This window comes from Pelobates fuscus, chromosome 4, assembly GCF_036172605.1.
Source record: "Pelobates fuscus isolate aPelFus1 chromosome 4, aPelFus1.pri, whole genome shotgun sequence".
Classification (NCBI taxonomy): Eukaryota; Metazoa; Chordata; class Amphibia; order Anura; family Pelobatidae; genus Pelobates; species Pelobates fuscus.
The window spans coordinates 56525241-56547824 of NC_086320.1; the positions used below are offsets into that span (position 1 = coordinate 56525241).

The 22584-nt window shown below is 39.2% G+C and overlaps 2 protein-coding genes across 2 annotated transcripts in view; one reads left to right on the top strand and one right to left on the bottom strand.

Annotated features, from left to right (window-relative positions):
• Nucleotides 1-22584, bottom strand: part of POLR2K (RNA polymerase II, I and III subunit K) — a 153090-nt gene that overhangs the window by 53846 nt on the left and 76660 nt on the right. The window lies entirely within an intron of this gene.
• RGS22 (regulator of G protein signaling 22) overlaps nucleotides 15426-22584 on the top strand; it is a 110279-nt gene continuing 103120 nt past the window's right edge. The window contains exons 1-2 of the mRNA XM_063451206.1: nucleotides 15426-15666; nucleotides 17913-17941. Coding sequence (XP_063307276.1) covers nucleotides 15642-15666; nucleotides 17913-17941 — 54 coding nt within the window. The 5' untranslated portion in view covers nucleotides 15426-15641. The remainder of the gene's footprint in view (nucleotides 15667-17912; nucleotides 17942-22584) is intronic.

Below are 22584 nucleotides of genomic sequence, written 5' to 3' on the forward strand. Positions count from 1 at the left end.
GACCTGAAACACTGTTTTATTTGGTTACTGCTCAAACAGTATTTTTCCCTAATTACCTAAATAAATATGGCACAATGTAAGCATTCCACTGTTAGCACTTATTGCCACTTTTTTGCACCAAGCTGTATAAGCTTTGGTAACTGCACAACATGTTCAAATGATTCACGTGTATTTTTTTATGTGTACATATCTTCACTTGTTTAAAACTGCAAATATTTCCTAACATGTTTTAATACTTTGTTTTTATATCATTTTTTATCTTATTGTCTTGCCATGAAGTCTTTTTCAAATGAAATATTTTAGTATAATAAACTGTATTTTTTTATTTTGTGTTTTTGTGTGTTTTATTTCAAACAGTCCCAAAAAAATGGTATATCTCATTGTTATACGTGCCTAACTCTGCCAAGATGTAAATGAACCATTATTCAGAGTCTAGTTTTCTAAATAACCTGGGACAGGAATATATGAAAATGTGCCACTCCTGCCATAAACTGATTACATTTAGGTTTCCCTGAAAATGCCAGGCTGTGTTTCAGTGATAGTGAAGTGGTGGTGTGAATATAAACGTGCTGCATTATTTAAACACCATTCATAATGTTTTAAATTTCAAATGACAAGCTTTATTGGTTCTGGTGCCTATAGTGTAACTTATAAATAGAAATATTCGTACTAGGGTCCAGCAATATTTTGAGTCATTAAGACAATAAACCCCACCAGTGTGACCTTTATGATCCTCCAAGCAAAACCGCAACTCCAAGCTCCAGCAAACAGATATTTTTTTTTTGTTCATAAAATACAAAAGTTATGAAAATACAGTACACACCAGAACCCTTCCTCTCCACTGAATGCATTTTGTGCAACCCCAGGCACGTAATCATAGGTACAACACTCCCACACATGGGTTTTTAAAGCAAATACAGAGTTGAGTTACAGGGTGCTTCCTAGTTCTTAAATAAAAGATCCATTTAAACTTCTATATTTCACAAACCTGCAAAAGCTTCAAATCTGAATAAATACTTTAGTAACATGTACATATCTACAACCTAAACACTGTCTACCTCCACATTTATGCATGCCATAAGAAGATATCTAATTTTGCTTTTTCCCATGACCAGAAGAAAAAAACTGTTAGAAAATAATGTATTCAACTTTCTTGCAACACATCTACACTTTCCATTAGCAGTGGTCCAAAGTCCTCTTTTCTGATAACAGCAACTTTTGCATCTCATTTGGAAACCAAGGACCCAGAGTCTGGAGGAAGAATGGAGAGGCACACACACAAGATTTGGGGTTTTCATGAGCTGTAAGCCATAATCATCGCACTTATGACAAATCACAGCTTGAACTATCTTGCTTTGCATGTAATGCGTCTATCTCATATATTCGTTTCCCCTTTTACGTTGCATTACTGAAATAAATGAACATTTTCACAATATTCTAAATTTTCGAGTATCACTTGTAGATAAATCATAGAGATCTGACCAATTTGGTCATTCATAGCATTGCAGCAGATCTATCTATATATCAACTGTCTGTCTATTTATCTATTCGTGGTTGGGGACAAAATCTTTGATATGAAATTTGTGGTGTGCCGAAACAGACATATGAGCCCACCAAAGTAGCAATATGAGAAAGAGAGGAGCGGTGGGTAGGGGAAAACAAATGGCAACGGCCCATGTAAGGGGGTTTCCTGTGTTTATAACCACAACTACAGACTTTAACATTTGTGGTCAGGGACAAAAGTCATAATGTGGAGTAAAAGTTGGTTGTGATGTGCCGAAACGGGGGGTAGGAATGTAAATAAAGAGGGCAAAAGGGTAAAGTTCCATATTTTTATATATATATATATATATATATATATATATATATATATAGCCACGTTTACTGTTAGCAACTAAGTAGGAAAAATCTACTTACACAATGGACGCTGCTGATCATTTTAATATCACATACATGATTAACATCTTGTAGACAAGAATCTACATCTATAATATTTATCAGTTTAAAACCCTACACACACAAATAAAATTAACCCCTTAAGGACGGAGGACGGTTCAAGACCGTCATCGGCATTTTTGCGTTGCTGACCGATGACGGTCCTGAACCGTCCTAACTTTAAGATGTACTTACCCGATCGCGGTCATTCCCCCGGCAGCGATCGGTGTTGCTCCCGGTGTGGGGAGACTGTCTGCAGCCCAGACAGTCTCCCCATGGAGAATTAGGACCCCTGTGGCCATGTGATCGCTCAACATTCGGAGAAATGGAGCACAAAACACCAGCCCACTCACAACAAATTAATGTCCTCACACGACAGGTGGAAGAGCTCACAAAACAGAGCGCAACTTATGAGAGTAGATTCGACGCCCTTGAAGACAAGAGGAGACAGAAGAACATAAAACTAAGGGGTGTTGGGGAGACGGTGCCACCAGAAGAACTCCCACACCTCGCAAGGCGCCTCCTGACAGCCATACTTCCACCAAAGCAGGCTAAAACGATATCGCTGGAAGGTATTTTCCGACTACAGAAGCCGATTAAGGCACCAGCCGCAGCTGCTGGGGACATTGTGATACAGTTCCAGACCCTCAGGGACAGGGCGACAGTGATGGCAGCAGTCAGAGGGCAAACGCCCTATAACTTCGAGGGAATGTCTCTAACTTTCTTTGCTGACCTGTCAGGGGGAACCCTTGCTTGGCGACGGTCGCTCCGACCACTTACCTCCCTCCTACGCACGAAGACCATCAGCTACAGATGGAGCCAGTCTCGATCACTCCAGATACCACGCGGAGACGCCATCATCACCATACGGGACTTATCGGAGGCACCAAACCACATGCTCGCACTGGGACTACCACCGGACTCGCTGGGCCCGACAAACCCTCATGGATGGGACCCCGGGGCTACCCGTATCTTTGTACCCAGGGACAGAGCGCTAACCACTAGAGTGGGGTCCACAACTTAATTCCAAGTAGGACCGGACCCACGCACGAGCTAATGACTTGGATGGAACTGCTGAATGCTCCGACTTCACTGCTGACATATACTGCAGAGCATGAGACAGTGACCAGATCTGCCATACTTTTTTGTGATGCAAGTACGGCCAGCTGAATACCACCCGCTCATAATGTTCTGCTAATTTTAGTTTTTATTGTTTTTATTCATTGTCATGTGCTCCCTTCTCTGCCATGGGGGTCTATGGTTGCGGGGCCCTCTCAGGCAGTAAAGGGGTTTAAACCATTCAAGCCACGTGCTAATGGGCTGCTGGGAAAAAGCTAGTTTCTCACGAGCAATGTTAGGGGTATAATGGCATCCCATAAGACTGGTTGGTATCCTTAGAGGACGAAGGTATAAACTATCCCCTCCCTGCAGTTAAAAAGGACTACGGGAATAGAGAAATCACCTTAGACGCCTTGATATCTGGTACAGTAAGCTCACGAGAGGTGTATGTCTTATGTAACTCACACAGAAACAAAAAAAAAAGAGGGATAAAACTCATGCATACCCCAGTAATTAACAACACTTCAACCGACTAGGGTTTCCTCGTAAAATAATTTTGGGACGGCATGCAAACACACCCAATAAGGTCTCACATGCCTTCACCGTAAACACCTTAATGCCCCCTCCAACATACCCCGGTGGTCCTCCTAACCACCCCATAAGATTCATACCCAGTTCTCAGGCCTACATCTCGTGGCTTCTTAGCCCATAATACTCCCAACGTCTCCTTCTATATTTCATCCCACGAGGCACTTACCACTGCTTCATATAATAAGGGATTATCGCTTCTGGGCTCTACTGTTTTTAATTAGGCTGGGCCAGTGGGAGCTTTATACAAAGGTTTTATATTGAGTTCTTACGTATAGAGTAAGGGTTTATATACATGTATATATGTTGTATTGGTATTTTTTTTGTCGTTTAAGATAAGCTAAACCTCCTGCAGCATCCCTGATGGAGCACCCTCTTCCTGCACTCCCTATATTGACCTACAATGCTCTTAATTGAGGCGATAATGGGTGATGCGATACACTGCTCGGTGTACTTTGAGCCCTTTTACTAGCCCAATGTCGTTCATGGCAGCTAGATGGCTGGGACAATCGCCCTAACCTTTTATTAAGGAAGAACACAACAGGTACCATTTAACCAGTCCACATTACCTGTCCTTTGCAAAACTGCATTTAATTATACTTATTAAGCTCTAAACACTAGACCCCCCCACCAGCCCTAATGTAATATTTAGGCCGTTACGTGGCATTGAACCATGAATTTACGTTTGAAAGACGAAAATCGATTTGGCCGCCTGATCGCTCCATTAAGCCATATACCACAAGAGGGAACTGCAGTACACTGCTACATGAGGCGTTTACAGCACAGTCCAAATCCATGTGTATGAATGTCTAGTTAAAGCTTTAAACGTCTCATTTTTAGACGCTGCCTTCACTATATAACTGCTGGCGAATTTATTTTGCAATCATAACAATTCGAGTTACCACTTTATATACGCGTATACTTAACTTTGTTCTGCATCTTCATTACTTGTGCGATGTCTTTTTCAAGTGTCACTTACAACAAAAAACTAAAATTGTGCATTGTATTTCTATGTTATGCCGCACAAAAACGATGTTTACTGCTATATAGTGGGTGCCTGCCGTTGGGGCATGGCACATGCATGTGTAAATGTTAACCTATATGCACTCAAAAATAAAGAATAAAAAAAAAAAAAAAATACACTTACAATGAAATTGTATATATATCTATGTATATATAAATAAATAAATAAAAATAAGAAATTTACATTTGTTTATATACAAAATTACATAAATAAATATACACAGACTTCAAATATATAAATGTGCATATATATTTAAATTCTACGTGCGTATTTATGTAATATTTTTACATAAATAATTTTATTAATTGCAATTTGAGGGACCTGCCTGCCAACCCAGGCCGAAATTGCAGAGAATTTAATTTGCTAGCACTGTATTTTACCCTGTAACTTTCTAAGACACCCTAAAACCTGTACATGGGGGGTACCGTTTTACTCGGGAAACTTTGCTGAACAGAAATATTAGTGATTCCAAACAGTAAAACCTATCACAGCGATGATATTGTCAGGGAAAGTTACTTTTTTCAAATTTTTCACACACAAACAGCACTTTTACTGATGATATAATTGTTGTGATACGTCTTCCTGTTTTGAAACACTAATATTTGTGTTCAGCAAAGTATCCCGAGTTTAACAGTACCCCCATGTACAGATTTTATAGCGTTTTTGAAAGTTACAGGGTCAAATATTTTTACATTGAAAATGGCCAGGTTGGTTACGTTGCCTTTGAGAGCATATGGTAGCCCAGGAATAAGAATTACCCCCATGATGGCATACCATTTGCAAAAGAAGACAACCCAAGGTATTGCAAATGGGGTATGTCCAGTCTTTTTTAGTAGCCACTTAGTCACAAACACTGGCCAAAATTAGCGTTCAATTTAGTTTTTTACTTTTTCCCACACAAACAAATATGAACGCTAACTTTGGCCAGTGTTTGCGACTAGGTGGCTACTCAAAAAGACTGGACATACCCCATATTGAATACTATGGGTTGTCTACTTTAAAAAAAAATATGTTATTCAGAGAATTTTGACAGATAATAGTGTTACAATGTCACTATTGATAAATTTGAAAAAAATGTATGTTTTGAAACCACAATATCCTACTTGTACCTATAGCCCTATAACTTGCAAAAAAAGCATGTAAACACTGGATATTTTAAAACTCAGGACAAAATTTCGAATCTATTTAGCAGTTTTTTTTATTCGTAGATGAGTAAAAGATTTTTCAAGTAAAAGTAAAAAAAACATGTATTTTTTTCATCATATTTTTTTTTTTTTTTAAATTAAATTACATGAGATTATATAAATAATGGTATGTAAAGAAAGCCTTTTTTGTCCTGAAAAAAAACAACATATAATTTGTATGGGAACAGTAAATGAGAGAGCGGAAAATTACAGCTAAACACAAACACCACAAAAGTGTAAAAAGAGGCCTGGTCGCAAATGTACAACATCGCAACAACAGTCCAGTCCTTAAGGGGTTAAAAAACCTGGGAAGAGACAGTTACCCTTTAACCACTGGAATAATTTAATTCTCCCCTTCCCTAGAAAGCCTGACATATTTTGTGCTATTTGTATCCTTGCTCATGTGTAAGATTGCATTCTTAACATCATTGTTTGACTTTTCCTGAGCACTATTGTGGTGTTTTTCATGCACAGCACAGGCTAGTAATAAAAACTACAAAACTCCAGCCACACAGACCGACTTATAAGTGCTGCCATCTTCAGGAACATCTAATTACTACACCTGCCTAGAAAAGGCTACTGTTATTGCATTTTGTTGAATATAAGATACATATAAACGGGCAGACAGACAGACAGACGGATGGATAATTTTAAAAATACACCAGGGAAGGGACAGTTAGAAATAAAGATAATTGAATGGATAGACGGACAGATGGACAGACCATTTTTGGTCAGTCAATACATGTACTTGAAATGATTGTCCTAGATGGACTTTGATGATCTCTGCTTGTTGACCTCACCTTCTTTACAAATATAAATGAAAATAAAACATTTTCTATGAAACTCAATATAAGATACATAGAAAGTGACGACCGATAAGAACCATTCGGCCCATCTAGTCTGCCCAATTTTGTAAATACTTTCATTAGTCCCTGGCCTTATCTTATAGTTAGGATAGCCTTATGCCTATCCCACGCATGCTTAAACTCCTTTACTGTGTTAACCTCTACCACTTTAGCTGGAAGGCTATTCCATGCATCCACTACCCTCTCAGTACTGTAGTACTTCCTGATATTATTTTTAAACCTTTGCCCCTTTTATTTAAGAGTATGCCCTCTTGTTGTGGTAGTTTTTCTTCCACAAAAGATATGCCCATGTATTTTAACTAGAAATTAAGAAATAAATTAGAAATTCACTTTTGTCTCTCACCCTTCTTTGGCATCTATTGCAACTCCCTCCTGTTGCAGCGTGGCCTTGTGGACTGCGGAACAGGATCTACTTCATCCTCTACCCAGTCTGACAGGAAGCTGCTCCCTGAGTGCAGTCATCCGCTTTCTGTCAGACCTGGTAGAAGATAAAGAGTATACTCTACTATGGTCTGCAAGGCCAGACTACATGGAGCAATTCTCAGGGAGATGCCAGCTTTCTGTGACCTACTCCTGCTTGTGAAACATGGAAAATAAAACGCAAGATGTTTTTTACCCCATATTTTGGGGTTAAAAAACTGCATCCTATATTCTGAAAAATACTGTACATTTTGCCTGAATTACTTAATCTAGTATTATGGGTTGATAATCCAAGAACATTAAGACGGCAGTAGAATCTTAACTAACTAGTTTCCTTGATGCAACGCACCCTAAAGTTTTAGAACTCTAAAGCATTTTGAATACATGAATCCCCATTCAGAAGATATATCCCAATAATATGCATTTAATATCTTTTGCATGTATTGTGTAATTTATAAAAAAAAATCTAGTTTACATTAAAGACATATATTGTAAGTCCTCCTTCAGTGCTAGGCATTGTCCATTCAGAGGCTTCTCTATGAGAAGACTTGTGGACAGATTGTGCATACATGCAACTTAATGCATATTGAGGGCTACTCAATGAACTGGCAGTTGTGGATAATTGACAAGAGATTTGCAAATTTCAATAGTTTTGAAAAACACATGGAATTATATGCCAGCTTGGCTATTATGGTCACAGTTGTGCACATCACTTGTCAGTTCTCTACAACTCCTGGTTTCCATAAGCCGCCTTCTGCAGACATGACATCTTAAGCGTATTTATTCACTTGTTTGGAAATTCAGCTGTATATTAGAATGGTAGAACATGAGAAAAGCAAGAAATGAGACTACACTTGAGACTACACTTTTCAGAAAAGACACAGCAACCAATAGCCTATTGAATTGGACCAGCCATCACCCAATGAAGTTAAAATCTGACATACCATTTGGGCAATACCTCCGTGCGAGACGTAATTGCTCTAACGAACTAACCTTTCAGTTGGAGGCAAAGAAATTGAGGTCTATGTTCAAACAGAAGGGCTATCCCAATAGGATTCTTAAACGAGCCTACCAACAAGCTCTGTTAACCATCAGAAGTGATAGCCTCAGGAACATTAGACCCAAGACCGAAACAAAGACAACTCGATGTATTGGCACCTATGATCTCTACTGGGATGAAGTACGGAAAATAATCTCCTATAACTGGCCCATTCTTCAACATGACATGGATTTGAGTGACAGCATTGAAAAATATCCCCAGATGACTGCTCGTAGAGCAAGAAATTTGAAAGACATTCTTGTCCACAGCCATATGGAACCTATGAAACCATCCGAATCCACGTGGCTAAAACAAACCACTGGAGTCTATCGCTGTGGGCACTGTAAAGCATGTCAGTTTATCAAACCAACAAAAACTATCACGAGTTCCAGAACAAAAAATGAATACACGGTGAAGGAGTTTATTAACTGCAGCTCCACACGGGTGATATATATAATCACATGCTGCTGCGGTATACAATATGTAGGGAAGACCTACCAACAATTCAAACGGAGGATACTCCAACATGTCTGTTCAATCACTAATTTAAACATCTCTACTCCAGTAGCCAATCATGTGCGCAATTACCATGAAGCAGACCCTGCCAAACTAACTTTCCAAGCGTTGGAAAAACTCACACTAAACACCAGGAAGGGGAATTTTAATAAAAAACTACTCATGAAAGAGTCCAAATGGATATACATTCTAAAGACACTGTCACCAGACGGTCTTAATGAAGAATTCAACTTTACCCCTTTCATACATTCATATTCAGTAGTAGTTTTAGTATTTCATATACCTGCATTACATATTTATTCATATTTACCACTAATCATCTTGGGTGATTATATCACTATTTAACACCAACGAAGTATACACTCTAATTAGTTTTGACACATATGCAGGATTAATGTGATTATGAGTACCCCCCTTGAATCATTATCAAGATATTAATATGACACCAATATTCGACCTAGGGCTCTACTGATCACACTGTGCGTTCTTTATCATCAATTGGATAATGACACACTAAGTAAGTTTTCGAATTATATATTACAACATCAATATTGTATCCACCCCATTGATTACTTAAGGTGACTATTTTATTTCGACTATGTGTACCCTTAACTGGAGATAATAATCTGGTTTAGTGTGAATTTCATACAATCTGAACTTTCCTATGTGGTTCCTAGATCGAATAGGTCCCTTTTGAAATCTGTCTAATATGACCCTATCCATGGTACTCCATCCTGAGGTGTCTTCAATATCTAACAAGACTTTCTCCTCTTAACAAGAACCCCTTTAACAAAAACTGAGTATTCATCTTAATAGACTACACTTTAGGTTCATGCTTTAAAATGTATCTGTCTGGACTCCATGGATTGGGTTTAAACAACACATAATACTTAAGGTGCCGTTATGAATAATATCGCTCCAGCAACCTAGCTCTATCCCCTTATAAATCATGGGAATTTAAACCCGGTCACCAAGGGTTAATGAATTCGCACAAAGGTCCTTTTCGTTTTCCGTCCACATTCTCCGTTACGTCACATCTGGACAACCAATCAGGAACTGCCCTGATCGGACCAATCAAGTGTTTTCGTTGCATTTTTAAACGTTTTGTCTGGTTCTTAGATAGATACTTGGTGGGCTGGCGTTAGGTGCCCTTGAAGGCACGGGACTCATTATTACGAGGGTTGATTCTGTAATTTGTTAACACTTGGTGTGTTACCTTCTATGGACATTTTATAGCCTTGTCTACCGAGACCCCACTTATATCTGTTCCCTCGTCCCCCCTCCCCTTTCCTTGTATCGTCTAGTTCTACATTGTTAGCAAAACTATCAGCTCTTTACTGTTAGCAGATGTTGGGTATATTCATTTAGCGCTCTGCACCTCTGCTCAGATATTACCTACTGTGTATCACTGAGAGTAACAGTTTCCTTTCCTTTTTTTGTAACTGTTAGTCTAGCCGTTAGCAGACAGTTACAGGCTATACGGTTTTTAGGAAGGAATATAGAGGTTTTTCGGAGTGCATAAAATACCACACTGCTATGTGATTTAGACAGACTATTTAATAAACTACAAAATCATCAGACTAGTGCTCTACTTTACAGACTATTTAACAAACTACAAAATCATCAGACTAGTGCGCTACTTTAAACATTACCGACAGTCTATCACAGACAGTGACAAGTTTCTCTCAATGTAACAGTCGGTATGGTTGTTCACAGGCAAATGCCGGTGGTATTCATTTAAGTTATTATCTCAGACTGTCTCCAATGCCAGTTTAGGAACTATTCAATTCCTTTCCGGTCCGATGTTTGATATTTATTGTAATAACAACCTATCAAGGGATTAACGCTGCCGGTCTCTAGAGGATTTTGTGCAGCAAACCACTGACATCCGATGAGACAGACTGTGTAAATCAACCATTAAACCACTAGCTTGGTGTTCTTCTCTTTAGTCTGACAGTATTATCCATTTGCTCTCACTGATAGTTACTTGCTGCCTATATTGATCGGCATCTATTAACTATATGGATACTGATCTTGCACCAGATTTTTAATTCACAGTTTTCAGGTGTTTATCTAACAGCACTGATTGGGTTTTTTCTTTTCTTTATTAATAAGTTATGTTTAATAACATTTTATTATTTTTGCTCATTTTACAATAATTGGTCTATTTAGCAGAGTTACCGTTGGCCATCCTGATATCCCCTGGATGTATATACTCTACATCATACATTAGATACATCTTGCTTTTCTCATTTTCTATTTGGGGTTACCCCCCACTTTTGTGTGTATCTAATGTGGCTCGACTAGTTCGCCTCTTTTCAATAGAATGGTAGAACATCACATGGTTGCTGAACCTGCTGCCTACCTTCCCTACAATATACTATGATCCAGTGCTTTATTAGAAAAATACATCATTTCTGAGTGTCCCTCATTTTGCAATTTCTGCATTATCTTCTGAGACATCTTCGGCTATTCTAGTCCTCTCATTTAATTAAAGGGACACAGTAAGCACTGTCATCTCATTAAACTGATTATAGTGTCTGGAGTCCTCTAGTGCCACCCATTCATTCAGCGTTAAACAGTTCCTAATATTTGTTGTTTTATTGCTACAAGAGAGTCGCCAGCGGCCCATACCCTCAGTGCTGCTTGGCTTTTGAGAAATTAGTAGTCTGCGAAGCAATATGCAGCTGTCACTGGCTGAGAGTGTTGTCAAATGACTGCTTTTAGCCTATCAGAGCGCCCATTGCCAGTATGAATGAGTATGACTATAAGAAAGTGTGCAATTTCTGCCTTAGCCATATCTCCACTAAGGGCTGGGCTGTGGCTGGCCAGAACCCTTATTTAGTGTTAAAGACACTCCACTGCCCAAATAAAAAACAACTATAAATTACTGTTTAGTAGTTTTATCACAAATTAATTGTTGAATGCACTTAATTATGCATCTTGTCATTGGAGATATATCTAAAAACAGATTGCAAACCTCATGCTATTGTCTGCTGCCTTTGCAGACTTACATAGAAACATAGAATGTGACGGCAGATAAGAACCATTCGGCCCATCTAGTCTGCCCAATTTTCTAAATACTTTCATTAGTCCCTGGCCTTATCTTATAGCTAGGATAGCCTTATGCCTATCCCACGCATGCTTAAACTCCCTCACTGTGTTAATCTCATCCACTTCAGCTAGAAGGCTATTCCAAGCATCCACTACCCTCTTAGTAAAGTAATACTTCCTGATATTATTTTTAAACCTTTGCCCCTCTCATTTAAATTTTGTGACTGTCCAATCACAGACTTCACAATGCAGCTCAACGAGAAGTCTTTGTAAGGCAGGTCTGGGCAATTGCTGACTCTTGGGTTCAGTGCAACTAAGCTAACCGAACCCTGGTTTCTAGAACAGCTATTTTGGGATTAGATTACAATTCCAAGTTAAATTCCCATGAATATTCTTGATGTTTTTTTTTTTTTTTTTGCTTACATTTTTAAGCAAATTGGGGAAAAAATTGTGTCTCATCTAAAATGATCCCAAATAACCCAGAAATAGCATGGCAATGGAAACAGCTAGGTCAGGAATGAAAACAAAACAAACAAACAAACCACATTTGGTCTGGTTAAGGCTTTATTTAAATGTTACAGACTGTATTGATGTAGTCCTTTACATTTGTTTCCTGTCATGCACTGACAATTAATGCTCTCAAATTCTAAACTGACACCACATTCTGCCACGTTGTGCCAATCTCTCTTTTGTTGGAATTGTGTAAGGAAATCTGATCTGCAGAACACATTCAACAGATTAAACGAATACAGAATTACCCCGCATTGTTTAAATAAAGAATGAGGAAGAGGCTTTCAATGACTGATTTTGACTTATTATTCTGAGCAAGGCAAGTAATGTGGATATTCTCATTGAACTGGTATTATTGATACAACTGGTCGGCCACAACATTGAAACCACCTGCCTAATATCATGTAGGTTCCCGGTTGGCCTACCTTGCGCCACTTATAAGTACCAACCATTGCATACCAGTAATACCCCACAGGACAAACTCACAGAATTTTATATTCCTTAAATGTAATATGCCTGCCTTAGTGACTTAGGCAGAAATAATGGTAATTTAAATACAGTATATGACCATACATTGCATAAGGCTCCCATAATGTCAATGTACTCCATTTTTGATAGATGCTATCCTAGCTTTGAAGTTGCTGTTTAGTGAATGACTGAGTACACTGGATTTTGTATGTTGTATTAATTGGCCCCAGCAGGATCCCTGTAATGTATGCAAGATCCTCTTAAGGATATACATTATTTATTTTTATTTGGTCCTGAGGAAAGTCCTTTGTATTATGGAACAGTAAATAAGATATATTGTATATAAAGAAACCGTGAGTACAGTCACATTTTTGCACATTTTATCTATTTGATGCCATAGACTAGCACCTAGGAAATTGACCGTTTACCAAAGCAAGAGTGCAAGGATTCTACCACTCTCTCTCTCTCTCTCTCTCTCTCTCTCTATATATATATATATATATATATATATATATTAATATATATTTATTGATTGATTTTTTTTTAAATTTATTTTTTATCAAGGTGTTATCTATGAGTGCATATTTTATTATTGCACAAAAATATTTCACGTTTTGTAAATCCAAAAATACTCCTTGATGACCCTAAGGCAGGATGGATTGAATTCAGTTTTCTGCAGCTTCAGAAATGCAACGTAACATGTCCCTGCATCATTGTAGAATATTGCACTAACGAAGTGTTGTTTTTTTTAAATAACTTACAAGGCAGACAATATACTAACTACAAATACTGTTTCAATGTTATACGGCCACTGGGCAGCAGGCAGAAGAGGTCTGGCACAGCTGCTGGGAAGAGCAAAGATGTCCCCCCACCAGTCAGCCCATTCTCCTCCCTTAGTGCCAAAGTCAATGGGGAATATCTCATTAGCCGGCCCTTGCAGTGCCGGCACTCAAGTAGAGAGGGGTGCTCCATGGCCAGTGGGGAGATCAAAGACTACTTACACATGACACCATAAGCAGTCTCCAAACACATACACACACCCTTCCCCAAACCTGCCCCATTTATCATCCAAGAACCCACACAGTCACGTTTAATCATACCCCAAACTAGTCGCATTAATGTTTAATCGAATACCCCAAACATTTTGCATATGTATATAATTATATATAAATATTCATGCCCTTGGCGCAGCAAGGAGGTAAAGCTGGCCAGACTACTTGCCCGATTCTCAGCTATGGTACTGAAAAGACTAATAGCAATAGATAAACGAATATGAGGTGAACACTAAGACCACAATTAAAAGAACCGTGTATGCACTTTACTTGCATTAGTGTAAAGTTGATGTTGCAGAGAGTACCATGTACCCACTCTCATAAATGTGAGTGACCTATAACTGCAATGGTTTTACAGCCTCTCAGAGCTCTTAATAAAGAACCTGGGACTCTCATTTCTCAGTTTTATCAAGTTATGTATGGGTTGTCCATATAGACATCTTGACCTGTGCTGTCTCCTCTGATGATTACTGCACACAGCGCAGGTCACCAAACAGTAAACCTGGTTCTGTGTAAACGTATAGCAACTACAATATTGCTGTTATCCATTACAGAGCAGTTCCAATCGTATTTTGTGACAATGGTAGCTGCTAATGATAAACTCGTCCCATAAACTGCTGCTTTTCGTATTATGCCTAGAATTTAATTCTGTCATAGTAGTTATGGTGTTTTGCGTGTTCCTTTAAACACTGCTATAAAGCTTTGGTCCCTTAAGACCCATGGCAGTATGGGAAGACCTGCTCATTTTGCAGATCTATATTGTCATCTTATTGTACACACATACACCAGCAATATATGATGTTGAAAGGCTGCTTTCCTATAATGGAATTATCAATCCAATATTAGTCCTTAAAGTGTTAAACAGGCCCTTTTCTCCATAACATGACAATATTCCTTTAACCTGCCAATGACTGCATTTATAACTTGTACTGGGTGAATCACTAGCAAAAAATATATATATATATTGAGACAGACAGACATTCACAGTAGAAAAACAGGAGCAAAGTTGTAAAAGTGGGGAGACCACCCCAGAAACCAACATAAACAGCAGGAACATTTTAGTTGTCTCCATAGTAATTGTTCCAGGTTTAAAGCCTCTCTCTGATCTTCTCTTTGCATTAACATTGTTTTTATCCTCTGTAGAATCCGAGGAGCTATTTAGAGGATAATTGATGTTATTGCAGACTTTTGGTAAGTCGTTTTGAAAATAACAACAGAGAAGTATCTTTTTATATAATAGTTTATTATTCTTAATTTCATTATAATTGTGGTTTAATTACATAATTTGATCTATTGCCAGAACAACAAGCTAGTAAGAGTTCAAACTGTTTTGTTACATAATAATATTGGTATGGAAGAGAATCGAACTCATTAACATAGCAAGTTGGCATCGAAATGGTTAATTAAATGAACCCTTTAACCTTTGTGTATAAGGAAGCGCCCCCAATGTACCCTAGCCCTCAAACAACAGATCACTGTTACTCCGGGTACTGTGAGCCTCAGCTCAGCCACCCCCTGCTGCTGGCACAGCATCTTGTGAGTGTGAGTGCAGAGCAGCTGGGCTGGCAGAGTTTATAGTCACTGGCCTGGCAGTGTGGCACAGCCTCATAGACAGGAGTCACAATGCAGGGATACAGTGTAACAAGTCAGCAATCTGAGTGAATGAGGATTGCAGGAGCGCCCTCAGCAGGGCGGAGAGAACACCTCATTCACAGCAAAGTGTCTGGGACTCCATAGCAACCTGGATTTACACACACAGGAGGAAAACAGGCAACTCCCTCCCTCACAGTAATCCACTCCCTGTGTATAGAGATCACTGGGGCCCTCCAGGACCACCTACTCTGCACTGATCTCCTAGTGTGAGCATGCACTCTGACCCATTACACTCAGCCAAGTGACAGCCCAGAGCACACTACACCTCTCACCATGAGGCTAAAGAGACTGGCAGCTGGTAAGTCATGTCAGGGGCATAGAGCTGGTGATCTGTCACTATTTATTATTATGTGATACATAATGTGTGTATTAACCCATGGAGTGCCAGGGTTACAATGTATGCAGTGCATGGTGTCCCAGAGTTTGTTTGGTGGGTTATGGAGGGATGGGCTGGGAATTTAGGTGTGTATCAGGCTCATTGTAATGTTAGTAATGTTGGATCATACATTACACACCCAGCAACTTTGTAAAATGTACTGTACCTTTTCATTTAACTTCACACCGAAAATAGAAAGAATTATGTAGTTAACCGTTGCAGTGGCAGATGTCCTATCCCTATAGTGATTGATTTTTTAATATATTTCTGTGCTTTTTATTCTTCTAATAAAATGTACTTATTTACTTCTGGATGAGCCTTTTGAAAGCCATCATGTATGTTCTGCACAGGTTGGGAGAATTTTATGTGATCAATAATGTATCAAGTTTGCAATGCTGTTAAGTGTTACAGATAGAATGATGATTTTAGCATTCCTTTAACATACTGGTGGTACATTATTCTCTTACTTTTAAAATCCTACTTTTTAGTTTAGAGAAAACTCTTACATGGTCATTCAGTAAAGTGAGAATTGTTGTGAATTGTAAGTAAATCCAACGTGAATTTAACATTTTAGGCCATCTTAGCCAAACGAAGCACAGCTGACTTGGAGAATCTTTTCAGTTTGCATATGTCCCAACAGTGTGAAAAGCGGACAGGTGGGCGAGCCTGAGTTGAACGCCACCAGTGCCTGGTCTTGCCCACCTGGAAATGTGTTGAGCTTGTCTGCTAAAGGATGTCTGGCCAGCCATCAGACCATGTAGACTGCACTGCTGCTGCTTGTCCATGCAAGAGTGAGCACATCTAATGATGCCCTTGCCGTTTGCTTCCCGAGTAGGGTTTACTGGTGTCCCCAGATGTGGGACACCAGGGAACTGAATTTGGATGGCTGGACAGGACCCCAAAATCAGGACTGTTGTGAGGACTGAGTTTGGCTATTTTGACCTTAAAGGAACACTATAGTCACCCAAACAACTTTAGCTTAATTATGCAGTTTTAGTGTATAGATCATGCCGCTCAGGTTTTACTGCTCAATTCACTGCCATTTAGGAGTTAGATCACTTTGTTTCTGTTTATGCAGCCCTAGCCACACCTTGAACAATTTTATCTCTTGCTCTGTGAAGGAGGATCTTGCAGCGTCTAGCAAGCTATTAACATAGCAGGGGATAAGAAAAACTAAATTAAACAGAACTTGCAATAAACAAAGGATAAACTTTACATTACTCTTTACAGGAAGTGTTTAGGAAGGCTGTGTAAGTCATATGCAGGAAGGTGTGACTACAGTTCATAAACAAAGTGATTTAACTCCTAAATGGCAGAGAATTGAGCAGTGAGGCCGCAGGGGCATGTTCTATACACCAAAACTGCTTAATTAAGCAAAAGTTGTTTTGGTGACTATAGTGTCCCTTTAATTTTAAAATTACCTTGAATTCCTGACAGTTTTCACTTTAGTGAGTAACCGTGTAAGTAATCCATTCACTAGATCGTCAGTGTATTAAATAGTTAAAACCAGCACCAGATTAACCATCTTGCCCAGAGCACTGGTATGTTTCAAACCTTGCATTGGAACCTTCAAACCGTATCAATGACACCTGCTTACTGCTTCCCCCTACCACTTTAAACAACGAGTATATGTGATGTGGGGTACTTTATCACCATACCCAGCTGTATTTTGTGCGTAACTAAACTTTAGACGTTTAAAAACTGCCCAACCTATATAAATTTGCAAAATCATTATTTGCCAACATACATAAAGGGTGCTTTCTTATTTCTTAAATGTCTAAGCCACTCAACTAAGCAGATGAAATGTATTTGATTTGGATTTTTTTGCCTGTCATCTCAGCCCCGACTACGATTCAAAAGATTAGAGATGTTCCATATTTCCCTGAATTTAGTAAATTAAGTTCCGTGTCCCCCTCCCCCCCAACTAAATGCAAAGTTACCCACTCCCAAGTTCAGCAAAGAGTTCAAAGATTTGGGTACTGCAACACGAATTGTGAAAGCCCAAATAGCTACAGTTTAAAACCAATCACCAACTCAGCTAAAATCATGTCAAATCAAATTTATTGATAAACCCATTTATTGCATAATATATTTTGTGTTCTGAATGCATGATGCGTGAAAAAGTATCTACTCTTAATATTTGGATTTTCATGTTTTTTTTTTTGCAGAACCTCCAGGTATAACAGAAGATAATTTTGTAAGTATAGATTTCATATGAAACTTACTCCCAGTGGGAAACCTTTGTAACGTTTTTGGGCATTTTATAGTAGTATACTTTGTAACTTTTACACTGTTATTTATTTGTGGATGGATCCTCTTGCAAGCATTGCTTTCCCATCTCTGGACGTCTCTTCTGAATCCCGAATAAGTTTTCCCTGATAGCAGACATGCAGAGCCCATCCTTCTTATCCTTGTGCCAATCGGCACAGAGTGAATTTACTGACAGGAGAGGAAGGGCTGTTTATGTAATCTCAGATTTTTGAAAGATCTAGACATATCCCCAATTCTGCTAGCATATTGTATAGGGGAAACTTGATTCTGTATTCATTTACATTAAGTTGTAGTTGTCATGACAGGTACCCTTTAAATCTTTATTGTTGAAAGAGACAAGTCTTAGTTCAGCTCATTGATGCACCCAGACCAGTTCAGCTCATTGAAGTGGTCTGGGTACATAGTCCCAGGTCCATTAATCCTGCAAAGCTAATTATTTCAGTTTTTAAGAAACTGCAATAATTACCTTTCAAGGTTAACTCCACCTCTAGTGGCTGTCTACCAGACAGCCACTAGAGCAGTGGATTCCAAACCAGTCGTCATGGCACATCTACAAGTCCGAGATTTAGGGATTGCCCAGTTGTGTCTTAGGTGTTTTTAGAAAAAAGAAAAAAAACACTTAAGACACAACTGGGTAATCCCTAAATCCAGGACTGGTAGGCATGCCTTTAGGACTGGTTTGGAAACCACTGCACTAGAGGGACTTCCAGGCTGTTAGAACTTTTGGTTCTCTAACTGATCCTGGATGTCTTCACGCTATGCTCAGGGATGTCCAGCATCACCGAAAAACCCCATAGGGCCATTGCCCCATATGCGCATTAGCTCTCCCCGCCGGCTGATGTCGACAGGGGAGGAGCAAAGGCGAACCCGAGCCAGCGCCAAGGGACATTGCCACTGGATAGAAGGGGTTTTTAATCCCTTCTGCATCACAGGAGGGGGGGGGGAGGGGGGAGCTACAGTGCCAGGAAAGCAAGTTTGTTTTTCTGGCACTATAGTTTCCATTTAAACACATGGTAGAAGATAAGTGATGCAATCTAGTTTTAAAACTGCTTACCTGGCAAGCCAAGTACAATAATCATGTTTTAAGGCATTCACAATTGTAAGGTAACTTAACACCAACAGGTTAAACACCAGAGACACAAAAAGCCCACATAAAGTCATAGTAAAAACAAAAATCAACAAACAATTGCATTTTTTGTTGTCTTTTGTTTTTAATATGACTCTATGAGTCTTTTTGTGTCGGTGGTGGTTCAGCTGTCTTAGATTAAGCAATATATATTATGACGGTGATAGTTACCACTTCTGTGGCAGTATAGCAGAGCATGGAGTTTGTTGAGTTAAACTGGTGATCTTGGTTAAATCCTAATGCAGGTGATTACATTGATAGCATTTAGCTGTAGACTGGAGTTGTTACAGGCAGGTTGCCACAGAGTTTTGGTGTCTAAGCTGGGTTGGGTGTTCCTGTAACTAGGATAAAAAGGGACAGGTTAAGCTGCTGGGTTTATTTTCACTGATACTGTCGGCTCCCCTGCTAATTGAACTGAATAACTAAATAAATAAATAAATAGGGACCATTAATTACTTTGCGACCAGTTCTAGCAAAGAGTATATTGGTTTTGTTTAGGAGTTCATATCTGCAGAAAAGGTAGCTGGCTGGGCCTTTTCTCCCTGTCACATGGCCTAAACGATACTGTATGGTTACTGAAACTGTCAGCTCACCCTGCTAACTGAACAGACTAAATATGGGACTATCACTTGCTTTGAGACTTTTTCTTGCAAAGTGGTTCATATCTGCATAAGAGGGAGCTGGCTGGTCTTGTTTCCCCCCTGTTTTATTGCTTAAAGGGACATTATAGTCACCAAAGCAACTTCATCTTAATGAAGCAGTTTTGGTGTATAGCTCATGCCCCTGCAGTCTCACTGCTCAATTCTCTGCCATTTACAGGTTAAATCACTTTGCTTATGCAGCCATAGGCACATCTTCCTTCTTGTGACTTGCACAGCCTTCCTAAACACTTCCTGTAAATAGTCATCTAAAGTTTATACTTCCTTTAGGAACTTCAGGGACACAATCTATACCTAAAAACTGCTTCATTAAACTAAAGTTGTATTGGTGACTATAGTGTCCCTTTAAACAAGATGCTCTATGGTCACATTTTAGGATGTTTCTAGTGTTACATAGTAACTAACTGGAGACTAAAATAGAATGCAAGGATAAGTATTAAATGTCACTAGTGGCTTTAAATATTTAAATTAAATGAGACTTTGAGAATATGTTGCTAATTGTATCTATCGAGGCAGGCAAAATTATAACCGCAACTATGTGAACTTGTTCTGGGATAGATTTTCCGTTTGATAATGCCTCAACATGTAACGATGTAATGCTGTATTGTAATTGTAAGGATCGTGGTATACTTACCTCTAGAAGTTAACAGTGAGTGCCTTCTGGAGTTTGTAAATTGCACCAAATACTTTTTTAATATTATCTCAATAAAGTTTGTCTGTACATAGTTTATTTTATTTTTTGTTATACAAAATTGAGTTTTTCCCTTTTAGTGCCTTTGGGAACGAGGGAATTTAATTTATAATTATTTATTTGTTTGGGTTAAGCCCTGATGCCCAAATAAAGAAGGGAACAATGATCCTAACGGAGATATTTATCTTTGTTAACTTATGTATGAAGTCAAACTGTTCTAAAACAGTTTGACTACTTACAATTGGAGGACGACAGTGCACTCTTTGCACCATAACTACTATAGTGCCCTGTAGTGATTTTGGTGTTTGGAGTGTTCCTTTGAATCCCCAATCAGAGGCAACCATTAAAAACCATGAAAAGGGGCTTACAACAACTGTCTTTAATTTAGTTGGCTTGCTGTATTCATAAAAAAACAAAAAAACACTGAAGATCAAGAGTCTTCAAAAGGTAGTTTCCAAATGTTGAAGGATGACAACACACTTGATGCATTGCCAGCATTTACAATGGGAAAGCATCATAGAAGTTGGAGATTCACAAAAGTTCATTTGCTGTAGATAGTTCACAGGCTGACTTACTTAGGCATAAATGACTGCTAAAGGATAGGAGTGCAGTACTCTTATCACTGGTACAACTGCTCCCATACTACTGTAACTATGTATATGTGAACATGTCAGATCAAACAATCTCGGACATCATAGCTTGGATCATCTTTAGGAAACATGATTTCACTATGACTATGAGATATGACATAGGCTTTAAAGGACCACTATAGTGCCAGGAAAACAAACTTGTTTTCCTGGCACTATAGTGCCCTGAGGGTGCCCCCACCCTCAAGGTCCCACTTCCGCCAGGCTGAAGGGGGAGGAAGGGGTTAAACACTTACCTTTTTCCAGCGCCGGGCTCCCTCGGCACTGGGGACTCTCCTCCCTCTTCTGACGTCACCGGCTGAATGCGCATGCGTGGCCAGAGCCGCGCAAGCATTCAGTCAGTCATTAGGAAAGCATTTCTCAATGCTTTCCTATGGACACTAGCGTCTTCTCACTGTGAAAATTACAGTGAGAATCGCGGAAGCGCCTCTAGCGGCTGTCAATGCGACAGCCACTACAGGCTGGATTAACCCTAAAGTAAACATAGCAGTTTCTCTAAAACTGCTATGTTTACAGCTGCAGGGTTAACCCTAGATGGACCTGGGACCCAGACCACTTCATTAAGCTGAAGTGGTCTGGGTGTCTATAGTGGTCCTTTAACAAACTGTGCAGCAGACACCTGTAATGCAATGAACTTATATCAAACTCCAAGTTCAATGGCACACGAGTTATTATATGTAATGCATCCCCTTCCATCCTCCACCAAGGGATCTCCTATGCCCTTCCAAGAAACCCAGGAAAAAAAAACAACCAGTTGTCTTCCAACCCCTGGACACTCTAACCCATATTTTGGAACAGTGCACCACCCATCTTTTTATGGAAATACTTTTTCTTTAAAAAACACAATACTTTCTCTTACCGCACCTTGCTTATTTGTATCCAATTTTCTTCCCTTTCTTATCCCCACAGCAGACTTTGCGTAAGGCTATAGCAAGGTTTCCCTATGACACAGGCAGGCACATAGATCAAACTCAACAGGGATGTTAGTTGCTGATTTATTGTAACTGGAATACTGTCTGAAACGTATAACTGTTTAGTCCTTGATGAATCTTTTGAATACTTAAGCTATATTGTTAACCGACCATACACTGTGCCTGCTCTGTGTGTTTTAGATCTCTCTTGATAACCTGTAATGTTTACCACTTATGAGTAAATTAGATTCGTTAAGGTAGGAAACCAAACAAACCTTTCATCGTGGCTACACTAATGTACACTTAAGGACACCTGGACCGGGAGCATTCTGTTTCCATAGAACCCAATCTAAGAGTGACCTGCATTTATACTATATTATATACATTGTGCATACCAAATCACGCAAATAGATAGATCAATCATAAAATAGTGCAAATATATTAGCCTCCCTCAGGGGTTTATGAGACGCATAGGGCGGCACTGGTGACACAATGGAAGTTACCCAATGTTGGTAAGAGCCATGTCTTATCAGCT